Raw genomic sequence first — 18,298 nt, 5'->3', positions numbered from 1 at the left:
CCCCCCTCCCTTGTTGTGCATTCATTCCTACCATTGTATCTTTTTGGTTTCATGGTGCTACCTACACATGTAGGCTCTTACTAGTTGTATAATCACATTCTGTCCTGCCTGGGGGTTGGGATGGCATGTTCCTCCCTTCTCCCTTGTTGTTTACCTGCAACAATAAACTACCAATCAATCAATCACATGTCTCACAACCAAACGATACGACAGGGAGCACAAGCGACTTTAAAGGAAGTTGTGCTTTAAAGGGACATATGTTTAAAGGGACCTGTGTTTAAAAGGGATCTGTGTTTAAAGGGATCTGTGCTTAAAGGGACCTGTTTTTAAAGAGATTTGTGTTTAAAGGGAGTTGTGTTTAAAGGGATCGTGCACGTGATTAGAGACAGTTGTGTTTAAAAGGAGCTGGGTGTAAAGGGAGTTACGAGGGACCTGTGCTTAAAGGGAGTTATCTTTAAATGCAAGGCGATTGCATTATGACACTCTTTTTACGCGTAATTTAAACTGCCCAAGTGGCTGAGCGGTCAGCGTGCGGGCGTGGTGAGCCCATGGACCCAAAGCCCATCAAACACACTGATTTTTCAAGTCTCGCCGAATGGCGAAAGATTACCCAAATGCTCTCCAGGATCATCAGTCAACCCTAACTTCAGTGACTTCGTTCAAGTGGAGCACCGGCGGCATGATATCCAAATAGAGAATATAACGGCAGCCACTATAAATAAAATTCGCCTGCGCCATTGACGGGCTGGGGCCATCCAAGAGGCCCCTCAAGTTGAGAGTCTACAGGCGGTACAGGCAGCACCTAAAAATAGATAAAAATACATAAGAAAAATCTCATCCTTATTACCCAAGTTTCAGAGATCGTTTATATCGCATCCAATTACTACTCGCCTTGTCAGGCCACACCAATTAAGGACCACACTAAGGAATCTTTAGTATTTTTTTTTTTGTGTGTGTATTTCGTTGGGGATAAACCCCAAGGGAGGAAGGCGGTGCATGCCGCGCAACCACCCAAACGGCGGGTAGAGAGATGCCCAATTCTTTCAAGTGGAGGAGGCCCAACAACGGGGCTGGGGGTGTCGGAAAGAGCCCTGCAACCTTTCCACTCCCAATGGCACCGGGTAGAACTCGAACCTATACGTTCCCAGCACCCCACCGGAGCTCAAGGCATATATAACAAATAGCACGCCATATACCAGTGTGAAAACCGAGTCTAAAAACTCTTCACTAAGAATGGGACTGTAATAGGTCTGTCAAAGTGTAACTAATAAGAACTAGTACGTAATATATAGCTATACATAATCGAAAGGTACCTGAGTTGAAGGAAGAGATGATGGAAATTATGAGGTATAAGGATAAATTCATGGAAACCTTCATAGATACAATCACCTCCCCATCATCATAGAAAAAAGTAATTGAAGCCATGAGTTAAAGAAATGCCAAAATTTATCGAAGATAAAGACGCTACAGTATAAAGAATATATATATATATATATATATATATATATATATATCTAATATATATGTATATATATATTTATATGTATATATATATATATATATATATATATATATATATATATATATATACATATATATATATATATAGATATATATATATATATATATATATATATATATATATATATATATATATATATATATATATATATATATATATATATATATATATATATATAGAGAGAGAGAGAGAGAGAGAGAGAGAGTTGTAAAGTTCTTTTGCAATACATGCCAATGAATCATCATCCCCCATTGTGGTATATCAACAGATGAATCAAATGCACGACAAAATGAAATCCATTTGCCAAAGAGTACCGAACTCTGAACTTTCTTAACAAAAGCGGAAAGAGCTAGATTGCAGCCTGCCAAATGACAACGATGCCTCAGACCAACACGGGAGCTGCCAGGTACATCAGGTTCTCCTTGTCAACAATGAAAGTTTCACCGTCTCTAGGAATTATCACGCCAATAATAACACTAATTTTTATTTCACTGTAATTCTAAAAACTGTAAGAAACTTTTTTTCTTAGCATGGAGCACTTAGACACACGAGAAGTCTAAATAAATAATAGGATAATAATACATTGGGTAGCACCTCGACACACCACCCACTCAGAGCCCCGCCCATTGGCCAGCCGCCGCCCACACGCTTTGCAACGCGGCCGCCCATTGGTCCGCGGCCGCCCACGTGTCTTGTAACGCTACCGCTCATTTGCCACCGGGGAAAAAAATAGACCAATAAAAGAATTTCGTAGCATATGTCAAAAGTTGTTTGTATCCTGTGGGAAAATATTGAAGCATACGTAATACTGCGCGCCCTTGCTGATAGGAAAATTATTTACGTAGTCGCCTTAGTGTTGCATCTCTCTCTCTCTCTCTCTCTCTCTCTCTCTCTCTCTCTCTCTCTCTCTCATAAGTTATCTATATATCTCCCGGGAGAATACTAAAACACGCAGTACACTTAACTTTCTGAATAAAAAGTCATTGAGTATAATATTTTAAGCGCCAGATAATTACAAATATATGTCGAGTTACAACAGGATAAGTTAATAATGCAGGAAGAAGTAAGGCGAGTTAGGAATCCATAAAGAAGTTAGGCTCGTAGGAGGTGGAAGTTTGACAGCTGCAGCAATAATCTTTTAAGCGTTAGACAATTACGAATATATGTCGAATTACTATAGGACAAGTTAGTAATGCAGGAAGAAGTATGGTAAGTTAGAAATCCATAAAGAAGTTAGGCTCGTAGGAGGTGGAAGTTTGACAGCTGAAGCACCACCTCGCGCCTTCCAGGACCTCAAATTACACAGACCTTCCTGCATCTCTCCGGCCAGCTTGACAGGATCTAGCATAGGATATATCTTAACAACGAGGACAGCCACAAGCAGCCTACATCCTCAGGTAATCCCACCAAACTGAACCATAAAGCCAAAACCACCGCCTCTTCGATGGATGGATTGATGTAGGAATAAGGTTGTGGTCGGAGGATAGAATATGCCAAAGGATTAGAGGTTGGGAAAAGAGCTAGAATGGTAGGGTGCAGAAAAGGTTCTCTCTCTCTCTCTCTCTCTCTCTCTCTCTCTCTCTCTCTCTCTCTCTCTCTCGGTCAAAAAGAAAAGAAAATAGTTTAAGCTGAAGTCAAGCTTGTGGCTTAGAAAATCTTTTAGAGCAGGTTTGAAAGCACCAAGGTGGACTGGGGTGAAGGAAGGGCGTGACAAAAGTGGAATTGATGACTGGAAATAATGTCTGTTGTGATTGAAATGTAGTGGAGTGAGCAGTGATCAAAGCTGGTGGTCAACATTGAAATCACCAAATATGGAAATTCCAGCGAAGGGAGAGTGAATCAAGATGTGCTCTACTGTGGACTTCGATAATCAAAGAATTTTATGTAGTTGGTAGAGTTCCGCTGCGATTGGCACGGATTTGGTTTTCACTGGTAGCCTGGTAACATATACTCCCAGGTCTTTCTCTGCCTCTGTGGTTGATAGTGGAGTGTTTCCCATGTGGTACTGATATGCTGGATATCCCCTCCCTAGGTGCATTACTTTACATTTTTCTTCATTGAATTGTAGCAGTCACTTTTTGTTCCATTCCTGTAGCTTGGTGATATCTTCTTGAAGGAAATCTGCAGTCAAGGGGTTAAGTCTCAGCTAGATAATGGAAAATTCTGAAGGGTCAAAGTTGTGGGCATGAGAGCAAGTGATGTCGTTGCATATGTAGATTATAGTCGTTGCATGTGTAGATTATACATCTAATTTTGGATTGAAATTTAGGAGAGATTGTGGGAGGGAACATGGCAGAGATTACTGTCAGTAGCCCCAATGATTTGTGCTAGAAATGGTTACCAGATTCATTCAGGATGCATTAAAACTTACCAGAATAAAACAAGTTCATCCTTAGGTTGGAGGATGCTGTTTACCAAAAAATCTTTTACAGTCCTCTTCAGCATCTCTTCAATCTCTGCCATCTGTAAATGGGGCAAAGGCTGCTCTGTACCTCCTTTTATTAACTTTGCACATGGATCATTTACTCTAGCTTTCATTTTTCTCATCCATGCAAGTATTGAGCAGCTATGGTGACATCACACAACCCTGTCTCACACCAACACCAAAGCTCTCACTCACCTCTCCATTCATGCTCAGAGACACTCACATCTCATCTTTGCAAGGAGACCCCTTCCCACACCACTTATATTTAGTGCTATATCTTGTAATCCCTGCCTGTCAACCCTATCATAAGTCTTCTCAGTGTCTGTGGAATCAGCAAACCATTTCATACAGAGATGGTACTTTTTATCTTTGATTTCAGTGCAAAGATCTCCTGTACACATCCCCTTCCTTTCCTAAATCCCCCATGCTCATCACTTACCGTATATGTATATTTTAGTGGAATGCACCAACTTTTACTTGAAAAAAATGAGATTCAAGGAATTTTGTAATGATTTAAGTAGATTTTGTGTAATTCTTAATTGATTTTTGGGGAAGTGATGTAATAATACATACCTTATTGATTTGAAAGTGTGTATGCAATGAAGATTAATTACCACATGCATGAAGCTTAAGTATGGTAGTTTTATGAATTTTCTTTCCCTTCTCTCTTATCTTTAGGGATCTAGAGGCTTGAAGTAAACACACAACAATGGAGAAAATGGAGTACAGTAGTAACCAGAACAATGTGCAGTTCATCCGTCACAAAGCCAGAGACAGCTGCCATGCTCTGAGATTAAAGAAACGTACTTTGGCAGTTGATGTGCGTCGCCAGCGCCTAGAAGAAGTAGTCAAGAAGCTCAAGGCAAGTTACTGTTTCTTGTGTGTGTGTGTGTGTCTAATAATTCACTAGATTCACAATCACCAGCCAGTACCCTCCTTGAATGAACTTAGAACTCAAGTGGCAAAACTTTGGGCATGGTAAAAACCTCTCATCACATCCACCTACACCTGGGAGATGGGACATAACCCATGACTGACACCCGGTACCCATTTACGGATGAGTGGTTAGGGGCAGGGATGTAAAATTACCAGGAATTTGAACTGGGAAACTTTCCATGGGAATTTTTTGGAACTTTGAGAATTGAGATAAATTTACATTTGTTTCATTGGACTTTTTTTTTTTTTTTTTTTTTTTTTTTTTTTTAGGTTGAGGTTATTGTTACCTCTTTAGACTTCAGTTTTAGGGGGCTGTTAGTGAATGTCCCTGAGCCCAGTGGTGGTGCTGGCACAACTGTTTAAGTGATGCCTATTAAGGCTCATACCACCCTCTGGTTAACCTAACCTTACCAGTAAAACTTCCTTACTAATGAGACTTTCTATACAACAAAGTGAGTTCATTCTTTGTTGATGTATACCATAAGGGGCTGGCTATCATGTGTTTGAAGATACCCTAAACTTAACTTAACCTAACCTAGCCTAACAGAACCCCAAACAGTTACTATAGGTATTGACTCTGAAAATTCATATATGCATCCTTACTAATGAGACTTTCTATACAACAAAGTGAGGTTATTCTTTTTTTATTTATACCATAAGATTCCACCTATCATGTGTTTGAAGATAACCTAAACTTAACCTAACTTAACCTAACAAAACCCCAAAACAGTTACTATAGGTCTTGACTCAGAGAATTCATATATGCTTCCTTACTAATGAGACTTTCTATACATCAAAGTGAGATCATTCTTTGTTCATTTTTACCATAGTTGGTGGCATCATGTGTCTGAAGATACCCTAAACTTAACCTAACCTAACAAAACCCCAAACAGTTACTATAGGTCTTGACTCAGAAAATTTATATATGCTTCCTTGCTAATGAGGCTTTCTATACAACAAAGTGAGGTCAGCCTTTGTTGATTTATACCATAAGATGCTGGCAATCATGTGTTTGAAGATACCCTAAACTTAACCTAACCTAACCCAACAAAACCCCAAACAGTTACTATACGTCTTGACTTGGAAAATTCATATATGCTTCCTTATTAATGAGAATTTCTATACAACAGTGAGATCTTTCTTTGTTAGTTTTTACCATAAGTTGCTGGCTATCATGTGTTTGAAGATACCCTAAACTTAACCTAACCTAACAAAACTCCAAACAGTTACTATAGGTCTTGACTCGGAAAATTCTTATATGCTTCCTTACTAATGAGACTTTCTATACAATAAAGTGAGGTCAGTCTTTGTTGATTTATACCATAAGATGCTGGAAATCATGTGTTTGAAGATACCCTAAACTTAACCTAAATCAGCAAAACCCCAAACAGTTACTATAGGTCTTGACTCAGAAAATTCGTATATGCTTCCTTACTAATGAAACTTTCTATAAAACAGAGGGAGGCCATTCTTTGTTAATTTAGACCATAAGGTGCTGACTATCATGTGTTTGAAGATACCCTAAACTTAACCTAACCTTACCTAACAAAACCCCAAACAGTTACTATAGGTATTGACTCAGGAAATTCATATATGCTTCCTTACTAATGAGACTTTCTATACAACAAAGTGAGGTCATTCTTTGTTGATTTATACCATAAGATCCCACCTATCATGTGTTTGAAGATACCCTAAACTTAACCTAACCTAACAAAACCCCAAAATTCATATATGCTTCCTTACTAATGAAACTTTCTGTATAACAAAGTGAGGTCATTCTTTGTTCATTTATACCATAAGTTGCTGGCAATCATGTGTCTAAAGATACCCAAAACTTAGCCTAACCTAACAAAAACCCAAACAGTTACTATAATCTTAATTAACTCAGAAAATTCATAAATGCTTCCTTACTAATGAGACATTCTATACAAAATAGTGAGGTCATACTTTGTTGATTTATACCGTAAGTTCCCGCATTTTTGTAAATCAAAAACTTTACTGGGGTCAAGACTGACCCTTGTGGTACAACTCTTATTACCCTAGTCTACTCACACATTTGACCCCTTATTGCTGTTCTTATCTGTTTATCTCTCAAATAGTTCTCTGGTCCACCTCAAAATAATTTCCCTCTCATCCTATGTTTTCATGTTTCCATAAAAACACCTGTGTGGAACTTTTATCTGAGGCTTTTTTTCAGGTCCAGATACACGCTGATGACCCAGCTTTCTCTTTTTTTGTAACACATCAATTGCTCTTGTACAGAAACTTAGTAGATTTTCAACACAATATCTTGCTCCTCCCCTGAAACCCTGCTTGTTGCTTCAGTTTTTCATACACTTCTTTGAATTTCAGTCCACTGGTCCCTGCTTTGTTTCATTTTACCATTGACATGTTCATTGAAAAGTTTGGCTTCTTTATATTTCTCTATGACATGTCATGTCCAAAAGATATAAAAATACAAAATAAACTGGAATCAAGAAATTTTCCAGGAACTAGTTCATCAAATCCTTAAGTTGGTTGCTGACCTTGGTAATTGCAAAACTTGGCAATCCAACAGGAAATTCACCATGTCCTCAAAAACAGATTCAAGAAAGCATTGATACCAGTAACCTTGCATTATGATTCTGCTTCCTACTTCTGTGAGAATGGGAGTAATAAGTTAATAAGGGTTAAAGCCAAGGTAGCACCAGCAAACCCAGTCACCATCTCTAAATTATGTAGAACAAATAGCTGTTTTCTTAGGTGTCAGGTTAGTTAATTATAGTATTAAGCATGCATATGAGGAGATTTAAACATTCACAATATTTGTCTCTTATGTCATAACCTTTATCAATAGGGTTGATGAAATCAAATAATAATCCATTAATTAACATTTGTTCTACTGACATTAGTTGTTATTAATTTTTTGAATGATGACAAAGTTTTTCTGTCACTATTAGTTTTTTGAGCCTGTGGGTGTCCTGCCCTACTCTGCATTGGGAACAGGGAGACTGAGAATGCTAACTTTTTCTTGTATTTCAGGCTCCCAATGGAGAAGAGTTTACACAGTTATGTTGTCAACTGAAGAAGCAAAAGGAACTCGATGTTTTAAAAAAGTTGCGCCTTGGTCTTGGAAGCAATGTGGAGAACATTTCCCTTTTCCTCAACTGCCAGGGAACCATGTACTCACTGGTTGGATGTCTCACAGGTAAATGACGTGTAGGCCCTTGTATTTTTATTTACTACCTTTTAAATATATTCCTGTGTTTCAGATGCCTGTTTTTTTTGGTGTTTTTACAAAAAAAGTAACAAGGATAGAAAAAAAAATATCCAGCTTTCATTCTATTAACCCTTTCATTGGTAAGCGCTCGCAACGAGACTATCCCCTCAGGCGCGCTCAGGGAGCCCAATGGGGGGTCTCTTTTAACCTCTGTATCTCAAAAACTATTCACCACAGCTAAAAACCAAAAACAATATTGGAAAGAGGAGGTCCAGATCTATAGGAGTCGGTTATGTATGCCTCTCTTGCGAACGTACATGCACGTTCAGGGAGTGTTGAATGTTAACACTTACGTCGGTGCGTGTGGGATGATCAGCCGTATTGAGGGAACTGCGGACATCTTTTCTTCAGATTCTGGCAAGGAAGTATTGCCAACTGCAATATTTACAACTATTTGGTCAAAGAATCAGTCAGGTGATAGGTGAAGCTATGCAAAAATGCCGCTATATTGGGCAAGAACATCCACCAGTTACTTGTCCATACATTTGCTGCGCTGGGCTGTTATGATTTTCCACCAAATTTAGTGAAGAATCCACTCAATTGGCAATCCTGTGTTGTGAGAATTAGTGTTGGAACACTCTCATACGCGGGAGATTTGAGTGTGGGTGGAGGTCGCAGCGAGCGTTTAGCGCCACCAGCAAATACGCCTAACGCCCGCTGCAACGTTTAGCAATGAAATGGTTAAAACCAATGTGCCCTAAATGGAAATACTATCGGTCTTAAGTAAATAATTGGCACAGTTTTTTCTTAATTTACAGATTATTTATAGTAATGCATTGAAAGTATAATGTTATTTCATGTTGAACTTTCATTGGGCTATTTTTGTGATGGAAATCTGTAACTCCAACAACTACTTGATGCTGACAACCCTGCGGCAGCCATGCATCATGCAGCAGCATCAGCTTGCCATCAGAGAATCCATGTTTCATTATTTCATTGTTTAATCATCTTGGGATGCCCCTTTTTCACTCTTTTCCATGTTTTTATACATCAATAAATGTATATCTAATTTTTGCCTCTCGTACCAAACTAATAAGTAGCACTGAAGTACATAACACTTCAGTTTAGCTTAAAATCTATTTGGCATAATTATCTTTAAAATTAATATTATGCTGTATATATACTGGACTAGTGCACAGGGTAAATGACAGCTAGGCACCATTTCAAACATAAGGTGTTTTCATTTTTGTTTTCTTTCAGGACAGGATGGGATTCAGCAGAGGGAGGCAGCATGCGCTTTGGTCAACTTGGCTTTAGGCAATGAAAAACAGTGTTTGGACATATGCCAGCAAGTGGGTGTCTACTTAATCCTCCATCTAGGCAACAGTAATGCAGATGTGCAGGTGAGTGAGTTTACCACTATGTAAAAGGCAATGATGTTCAGAACTTGTATTTAACAACCTGCCAACATGAGTGCCACACCCATGATGGGTACTACAGTGTGTAACTCAGTATCCAACTGATGTCCAGTATGCTTGTGTACCTGATTTTTTAACCATTTTGTCATACATTTCTTTAAATGTGTGTGCATGTGTGCATGTTTGCGTGTGTGTGTGTGTGTGTGTGTGTGTGTGTGTGTGTGTGTGTGTGTGTGTGTGTGTGTGTGTGTTTACCTAGTTGTGATATGCACTATGTAGGTAGCAAGCTGCACTCATGGGGTCCTGTCTCCAAATATATGTTTGTCGAGTTTAGCTTTAAATTCATGAATATTTTTGGCTTCAACTATCTCCTCCTTGAGGTCATTCCAAATGTCAATGCATCTATGGGGAAAGCTATGTTTCTTGCTCCTCCAATTTGATTTCTCCTCTTTAATCACTCTCCTCATTTCTCTTTCCGTTAAGTAATCCTTCATCCACTCGATAACCTTTCTGCCCATTCCTCCCCATTGCTGTAGTTTTCAGATTAACCTTTCGTGCAGAACCTTGTCAAAAGCTTTTTTCAAATCGAGATATACACAAGCAGCCCACCTTTCTCTCTCTTGCACCACGTCTATTGCTCTTGAGTAGAAACAGAGTAAGTTAGTGACACACAATTTTCCTTTTTTAAATCCAAACTGTCCTTCATTTATCATGTTTTCCTTTTCTAAATGTTCAACCCATTTTTTTTATTTTTTTTATTATACTACTTTCACAAATCTTGCACATTACACTTGTCAAAGAAACTGGTTGGTACTATTACTGTATTTCTCAAATCCCTCTTTACCTCCATTCTCACACTTCTGCCATTCATGATATGTCCCAAAGACCCCACCACCTTTCTTCCTTGCAATGCCCTTTCTCTTGTCTCTCCTTCTGTACCACCATGCTTACATATAACTGATCCAAGGTACTTAAACTCATTAACCTCCTCCATTTCTTCACCATTCATAATTATTTTGCATTCTTTTTCACATACAATTCCCACTCTATATGAGTATACAAAATTCACAACCTCACTTCTACTCCGCTCACAAACCATCACTTTACTTTTGTTGACATTTACTTTCAGCTTTCTCCTTTTACATACACTATCAAAAACACTGACCAAATTTTGTAAGACAGTTTCATTTTCTGCAATGAGCACTGTGTCATCAGCAAATAAGATTGAATTCAGCACCCACTTCCTTCCCTCAGCATACATTTTTACTCCAACTTCCCCAACTTTGCCCTTCATTTCTCTCATAACACCATCCATAAAGTGGCTCCAATAATTAATTTCTACACTCTTTTAGCACTTGTCCTGAGATTCCATCTGGTCCCATAGCTTTCCTTCCATCTAAGGTTTGTGTGTGTGTGTGTGTGTGTGTGTGTGTGTGTGTGTATTTACCTGGTTGCAGTTTTACAGGGCCTGGGCTTATGCTCATGTGGTCCCATCTCTATATCTGTATTTGTCCAGCTTTTCCTTAAAGTTGTGCACACTTCGTCGATACTACATCCTCACTTAGTCTGTTCCAAACCTCGATGTTTCTTTTCGGAAAGCTATATTTTTTTATGTCTTTCAAGGATCTTTCTTTTCTCAATTTTTTACTGTGTCCTTGTGTGTTGCTGGTGTTTCTTACTGCTCTTAGTAGTAACTCCTCATTACCTACTTCTTCCACTTTATTCCACAATTTGTAAATTAGTATTAGGTCTCCCTTTTCTCTTCTTTGTTCCACTGTTGGCAGGTCCATTTCCTTTAACCTTTCTTCATATGACAATCCCTTCATTGCCATCCTTTGTATTCTTTTTAGTTTTTTCATGTGTTTCTTCTCATGGGGAGACCACACCATTTCCGCATATTCCAACTTTGGTCTAATCATAGTGGTAATCATCTTTTTCATCATATCCTTATCCATGTAGTGAAATGCTATTCCTATATTTCTTAACATTCTATACGTATCCCCAAATATCCTATTTACATGACTCAGACTGTTGGTTATCTTGTATTGTTACTCCCAGATATCTCTTTTCTTGAACTTTTAATATTTCTCCCTCTCCCATTCTATATGTCCACTTCGGTCTCCCTTCACTCTTTCCTATTTCCATTACATGACATTTCTTCACATTAAACTTCATCTCCCATTTCTTGCTCCAATCCCAAATCTTATTTAGGTCCTCTTGCAGAATTTCAGTCTTTACTATTTCTGATGTGTCTCAGCAATTTTGCATTGTCTGCAAACAAACTCATGTAACTATTTACATTCTCCGGCATGTCATTTGTATATAATAAGTAAAGTATTGGTGCCAGTACCGATCCTGGAGGCACACTGCTATCTACATTTCTCCATTCTGATTTCATGTCCTTTACCACTGTTCTCATTTCTCTTCCCTTTAGGTAACTTTCCATCCAGTTTTTAATTTTCCCCTTCACTCCTCTATTTTCCAGCTTCCATAATAGTCTTGTATGTGGAACTTTGTCAAAAGCCTTCTTCAAGTCCAAATACACGCAGTCTACCCATCCATCCCTCTCCTGTGTTATGTCCGTCACTCTCGAGTAAAAGCTTAATAAGTTTGTTACACATGAACGCCTTGTCTAAAGTCATATTGTTTTTCTGTAATTATATTGTGTTCTTCTAGAAATTTTGTCCATTGTTTCTTTATCACTTTTTCACATATTTTACGAACTATACTGGTCAATGATACTGGTCTATAGTTCAGAGGTTCTTCCTTTTTCACGCTTTTATATATAGGGACCACCTCAGCGCTTCGCCATTCCTTCGGTACTTTACCAGTTGATATTGAGCACTTTATGATATCATATACCGGTCCGACCAGCTGATTTCTGCATTCTTTCAAATTAAAACCTGAAACTCCATCCGGTCCTATTGCTTTCCTCTCTTCCAGCTCCTCCATTATTTTGTATATCTCTTCTTTAGTTACTATTACTTCCTCCATTTGAACATTTATGTTGTCATCTTGTGATTCATTAAATTTTGATTCTTTTGTAAAAACTTGTTGAACTTCTTGTTTAGTAGCTCAGACATGTCTTTAGGATCTTCAATATTCTTATTTCCATCTTTCAGTCTTTTTATTTTTTCCTTTGGTTTAATTTTTCCATTTACAAATCTATAAAACAATTTAGGTTCCTCCTTACACTTTTCAACAATATCCTTTTCGTATCCTTTCTCTTCCTCCCTCCTTATTTTCGCATATTCATTTCTTGCCATCTTAAAGTCTTCTTTATTTCTTTGGTTCTTATTTCTTTTCCATCTTTTCCATGCTCTGTCTCTCTTTTTCTTTGCACCTGCACAATCTGCACCAATCTTGCTTTCCTCTTTCTATTGGTTTATATAATGGGACATATTTTTTGACTTCCGTCTCATATGCCTCTGTGAAAATATCATACTTTTCCTGCACCTCGTCTGTTCTTTTTAACTTTTCCCAGTGTGTGTGTGTATGTGTGTGTGTGTGTGTGTGTGTGTGTTTTGGTGTGGTGGGTAGGGGGGGGCATGCATGTGTAATTCACCACGGCTTGATCACAAGTTGGACTCTCAATCGCCAGCAAGTAATATCCTCCCGACAAGAACAACTGATTATAGTCGATCTCTGGGTACTGCCAGGACCTCCACACACCACACAGCTCATACCCCTTGCTCAAGGGGGAACAGTAACCACTACTTGTCACCAGAAAAATTCCAACCTGAGCGGAGCTCAAACCTCCGCCTGCCAGGTGGAGGTTCAATTGCAAGTGAATGTGTGCTTGTGTGCGTGCATGTGTGTGTACATGCTTTAGTGATGTATAGAGTGAGTGGATTATTTTTCCTCATGACCATCCTCCTGGAAGGTCCTGGGTGTAATTAGTCTGCTATAGAAATACTTACCTGTCAATCTTAGATGTAATCTTGCTACAACTGAACTGGTATTTCAGGATCCATGTGCATGGTGTATTGGCAACCTGTGCGGGGACCACAAGGATGTGTGTCTGCTGCTTGCCTCCCAGGGAGTCGAGGAAGCCCTGCTGAAAGCCCTCAACTCCCATACTCCTCATGTTATTCAGTCTGTGGCCTATGCTCTGACCCACTACCTTACCACTCTTAATGATAGGATCAGGTAGGTTAGAAAATGGTGAGGTTAATGTTGTTTTTTTCACACTGACATACATATCTAGATTCATAAAAATATCAGGGAGATCTTGATGCCAATTAAATGTTTGTTTTCCCATACAAACATGCTTATCTAGATTCATAAAGAGCACCACCACCACCAGCTGATTGCTCTTCAGGCACCCTCAGATAGTGTATTAAGCATGTAAAGGGAATGAAGAGCATGCAAGAATAAGAAGGGTTCCTGAGTTCTGCCAGAGATTATATACTGCACATAATTGTGTAAAAGTCAACTTCATGTAAGGTCAACTTGTCATTTATGGGAAAAAAAGTTTGTGTTATATATAAACATATATCTGCATCCCATTTATTTTGCATGTAGTCTTACATCACGAAATACACAGGTTTGCTTAGAATTATACCGAACAACTGTAGCATCTCGAATACTCTTGGATGACAACTTAACTAATCCTCTATATTTGTGTGCTGACCCTTCTCTCTATCAGAATATTGTCAGAACCCCAAGTTGTGCGACGCCTTATTGATGCTCTGAGCCTCACTGAAGGGTTGCCTGAGGTTGGCTGGTGTCTGTTTGTGTCATCTATGGAGCAGGAAGTATGTCAGTTGCTGGTGGATCAAGGCATAATAGGAACTGGTTTTAATCTCCTGGAGAAACTAGTCAATGAACAGGTAAGTAGCTGCTTCATTATTAATTTTGCAAGAAGTAAGAAGTACAATACCCTCTCGAGTTTAGCGCTTGCTCATTCTGAAGGTATGGCACTAAACTCGAGGATTGCGAAACTCGAGGTATTGAAATCCATGAAAAAGCGCTTATTGGTTCTGCCCCCTAAAATTTTTTTTTTTTTCGACTTTACTCCCTTGTATCCCAATTTTTTCGACTTTACTCCCTTGTTATTTCAAAATACGTACCTTGGTAATAGGCAGCAAATGGGAAGTGAGGACGGATCGTTTTGAAGCTGCAGTTGAAGGCAGCTGCCTTACAATTGGCTGACAGTTCTGAAAATACGCTTGTGATCCATGTGGTGTCGTCTGCTAAAGTAAGGGCGGTCGCTCACAGTCACCCGTGGTACAGTTGGACAAACCTATAGCTTCTGGTAGTTTTGTGTGTGTTATGATATAATCTGCTAACTCTTTCAGCTTTAAATCGTTAAATCACTAATATCATGATTGACTTTTCAATGCCTATTGAACGTAAACTGCCGCTGCAGCCGCAAAATAGCTCGCAGAGAGGTTCAACTTGCTTACTGTTTCCATATTTCCCTCACCGCTCACAAAGATCACAAGCGGACAAACTAGAACAAAACCAGGCAAATTAATACGTTTAAAGCTGTGTGTTCCCACAGCTCGCATGCGTGGTGGACAGCAGAATAACTAATTTCAGCAGGGAGATATTTCTCGCAACACCAGCCAGTGTAGTGGACCCAACCGTCGCTGCCATGTGATGTGATGGTATCGGAGGTATTGCCTTTACAATGGCACCAGTGTAGTGGACCTTCTTCCTCTTTTGACCTGTAATGTTTTGTATCACTTCTTAGGTCCTCTTTCTCCACACTTTTATACTTCACAACATGCATTTAGTTACTTTGCAGTGCGCACTTATTCACTTCACCCTGAACTTAGGTGTTTTTCTGTCCTTTTCTTCTCTGATTTTGCTTTTCTATGCCCTTCTGCTATTTTCCACTATTACTTTTCACCGTCGCTGCCATGCATTACAGATCAAAAGAAGAAGAAGAAGAAGAGGAAAACAACACTGAGAGTTCTACAATTTTCATAGACTGGAGAAAAAGTTTCTTTGGACTGTGGTTCCACAGCACAGGGTGTTCTCTTATCTTGTTAATCAAGTAGTAAGCAAACCAGTTCTGCCAGTCCATTTTACGAGTCTCTTGGTGGGCCATTTTCCACTGGTCCTCACTCCTCAGCCACTGCTGTCGTCTCTTTACTTACAGCCGTGAGGTACCCACTTACCCACGCTCGTACCCACAACTGTTTTCCATTTATACGGACACCCAGCAATTAACTCGTTCCCAGTTGGGCATACGGGCAACCACGGTTGCTCATCGCCCCAATGGTTGGACACCGCCTTTTAAGGCAGCACTCATGACGCCAACAGTAAGTAGACGTGACCCGTACATGTCAAAGCACCGCGAAACTTGGGGCGGTAATGCGCGAAAGTTGGGATGGTAAGAATTTAGGACTAAGCGCTAAACTCGAGGATCGCGAAACTCGGATAGTGTGAAACTCGAGAGGGTACTGTAGATATTTGTTTTCATGGAGGCAATCCATGAGGGTTTTCATAAAACAGGGGCGATTTGAGTTTTCTGCTTAAATGGTACTGCAAAAAGTGTGCAAAACCTGATTTTATGAAAGTTTGGGCATATATGTCGTGGGATAAAAAGTAATTGGTTCATATTTGGAAATCTTTTATTGAAATTTTCTTAGGTCAAGATGGCCAGGAACCCAACTCTCCTCAATTTGCAAGTATTTCCTTGTGAAAACTGGTTCATTATTCATCAATTTCACTAGTCGACCTCTTTCTCCAGAACTTAACACTGCGGCTATCAGCCAATCATTCCACATGTTACTGTTTACTGTGCATATTTCAGCCCCAATTTCTTAATTATTTGTAAATAAAAAAACATTTCAGAACCTCAATGTGCTTGCTGCTACTCCCATCGTGCGTGTGTTGATGAACTGCGCCGCATCTGTACCGGGAACTGCCCTTCAGGTTAGTAATGTAGAACCTTTTTCATTGTTATCTTTTGTTTTATGAATATTCCCTGATTTCAGAAACTAAGTGTTATGTCAAATTAGTATTATATTTCTACTCATTTTTTGCCAGTTATTTTCTGTCACATTGTAAACACACTTTCAATCTATTGGATAATATTAGTCTATATTTGTATTTATTACTTGAATGACTAATCCTGATTAAATATTTGTGGAGTGCTGCTACGGCGGCAGACTGGGGCCTGAAACATCATCATCATCATATCAAAAACAGATTTTCACACTTCATTCTATTTCATCCCTCAGTCATGTTTGTGTTGATAGAAGCAAGGTCTCATTTCAGATATGTTACCGTAATGAACAGTTTGTGCAGGTGACGAGAGCGCTCCTGTACTCCTCCACTCCTCACCTACAGACAGAGACTGTACACTTCCTTGCCAACGTTCTGAACGCTGCCTCGGCTGAATCATTGACAGGTAAGGAAAAAGAGCACAGTAGACCCTTATTTTATTAAAAAGATATATCACAAAATAATTAATGCTTTACAGTGATGTGATTCACTTAAAGTTATATAAATACAAGTACTGTTACTTCCAATACCTTCCATTATGACACTGCCTCAAAAATTCTGTATGTTGAACTCAAATATAGTTTATCCCCACAAAAAACTATACCAATTGATATAGTTGGGTCGAGGGGTATGCACAATTTAAATTCATATGCTATAAAATAACTGTAAAGCACCTCAAGGCCAACTACCCCAAACCCAAGGCTATTCAAACATTTTGAAAGGACAGATTTTCTCTATCAGTGGGCTATTTTGGAAAAGGTACAAGACTTGGAAGATGTCAACTTTTGAATGCAGAAAGAAGCAGGTAGAGTCATAAACATATTTTTTAAGAAATGAGCAAACTCGAAATGTACCTGGAAAAGCCCTAATGGAGCTCATGAATAAAAGTGACTTTATTCTTATTGGAAATCTGAACATAGTGAAGGGTATAACAGCACTACTAAATGAACTCTAATCCAGTGGCCACAGACTGGTAAGATGTAAAGTAGGCATGAATCTAAGATGAAATAAGTAATAGTTAATACAGAAATGCCCCAATATTCTTATAGTTAGGGAGGAGGCTGAAGAATGTAAAGATTCACAAATATACTTAACGAGGAAGATTTTTCACCTTCTCATCAAATTGCATGAGGACTGTATACTGAAAGTAGAAGCATCTTTACATAATTTAAATTGAGTTGCATAATGCAAGATAAGGGAATGCAAGAACAGGCACATGTGTGAGAGCATATTTTAACTCTGAAAAACTTCAGCCTTGAGAAGCTGTCCAATAAAAGGAAACTTCTCAAGTAGCTGAGTGAGTAGAGATACAATAATGGCACAAGTAGCTGAGTGAGTAGAGATACAATAATGGCAACATCTTTAATAAAGGTCCGGTGATAACTAACAAGGTAGTTTTACAAAGTTGCCCAATAACAATTTGTCTAATGTGTTTGTACAAGAAGTGTTATTTCAATAAACAGGGCAGTGCGTTGTGGAAGATCTGAGCCTCCGGCCACGACTCGAGCCTGCCCTGCGGCGCGCCCTGGCTGCTCACTTCACACTCGATCAGCAAGACCCACATCTTAACTTTACAGAGGTGTCGTGATGACCTTAACTTTTGTTCACGATTAGGGATTTACGTGTACAGTTGGTAGTTTAAGTAATAATTGACTATCATTAGATTGTGATGGTTTGAGAAATAAATAAGTAAGTGCCTTTATTATTTGCATTATTTGTTTTCAGAAGACATCTAATTGTAGTAGTGATAGTTTTCTTTAGGTTTTGAAAATCCTCATCAGAAAGAACTGTGTTTATTATCCTTCCTTCCTCCATTTTAGTTTTTGTTGGTGTCCCAC

At 38.9% G+C, this 18,298-nt stretch overlaps 1 protein-coding gene across 1 annotated transcript; it reads left to right on the top strand.

Annotated features, from left to right (window-relative positions):
* The first annotated feature begins 2,751 nt into the window (after positions 1-2,751).
* LOC126995508 (uncharacterized) lies at positions 2,752-18,162 on the top strand. Its single transcript, XM_050855110.1, has 9 exons — positions 2,752-2,919; positions 4,626-4,809; positions 7,905-8,070; positions 9,343-9,485; positions 13,468-13,649; positions 14,149-14,332; positions 16,308-16,388; positions 16,734-16,866; positions 17,924-18,162. Exons 2-9 carry the CDS (start codon positions 4,657-4,659, stop codon positions 18,046-18,048), a joined length of 1,167 nt encoding a protein of 388 aa, XP_050711067.1. The 5' UTR covers positions 2,752-2,919; positions 4,626-4,656; the 3' UTR covers positions 18,049-18,162.
* Positions 18,163-18,298: the final 136 nt, after the last annotated feature.

Source organism: Eriocheir sinensis, chromosome 8, assembly GCF_024679095.1.
Source record: "Eriocheir sinensis breed Jianghai 21 chromosome 8, ASM2467909v1, whole genome shotgun sequence".
Lineage (NCBI taxonomy): Eukaryota > Metazoa > Arthropoda > Malacostraca > Decapoda > Varunidae > Eriocheir > Eriocheir sinensis.
This window is presented reverse-complemented; position numbering and strand designations above follow the sequence as displayed.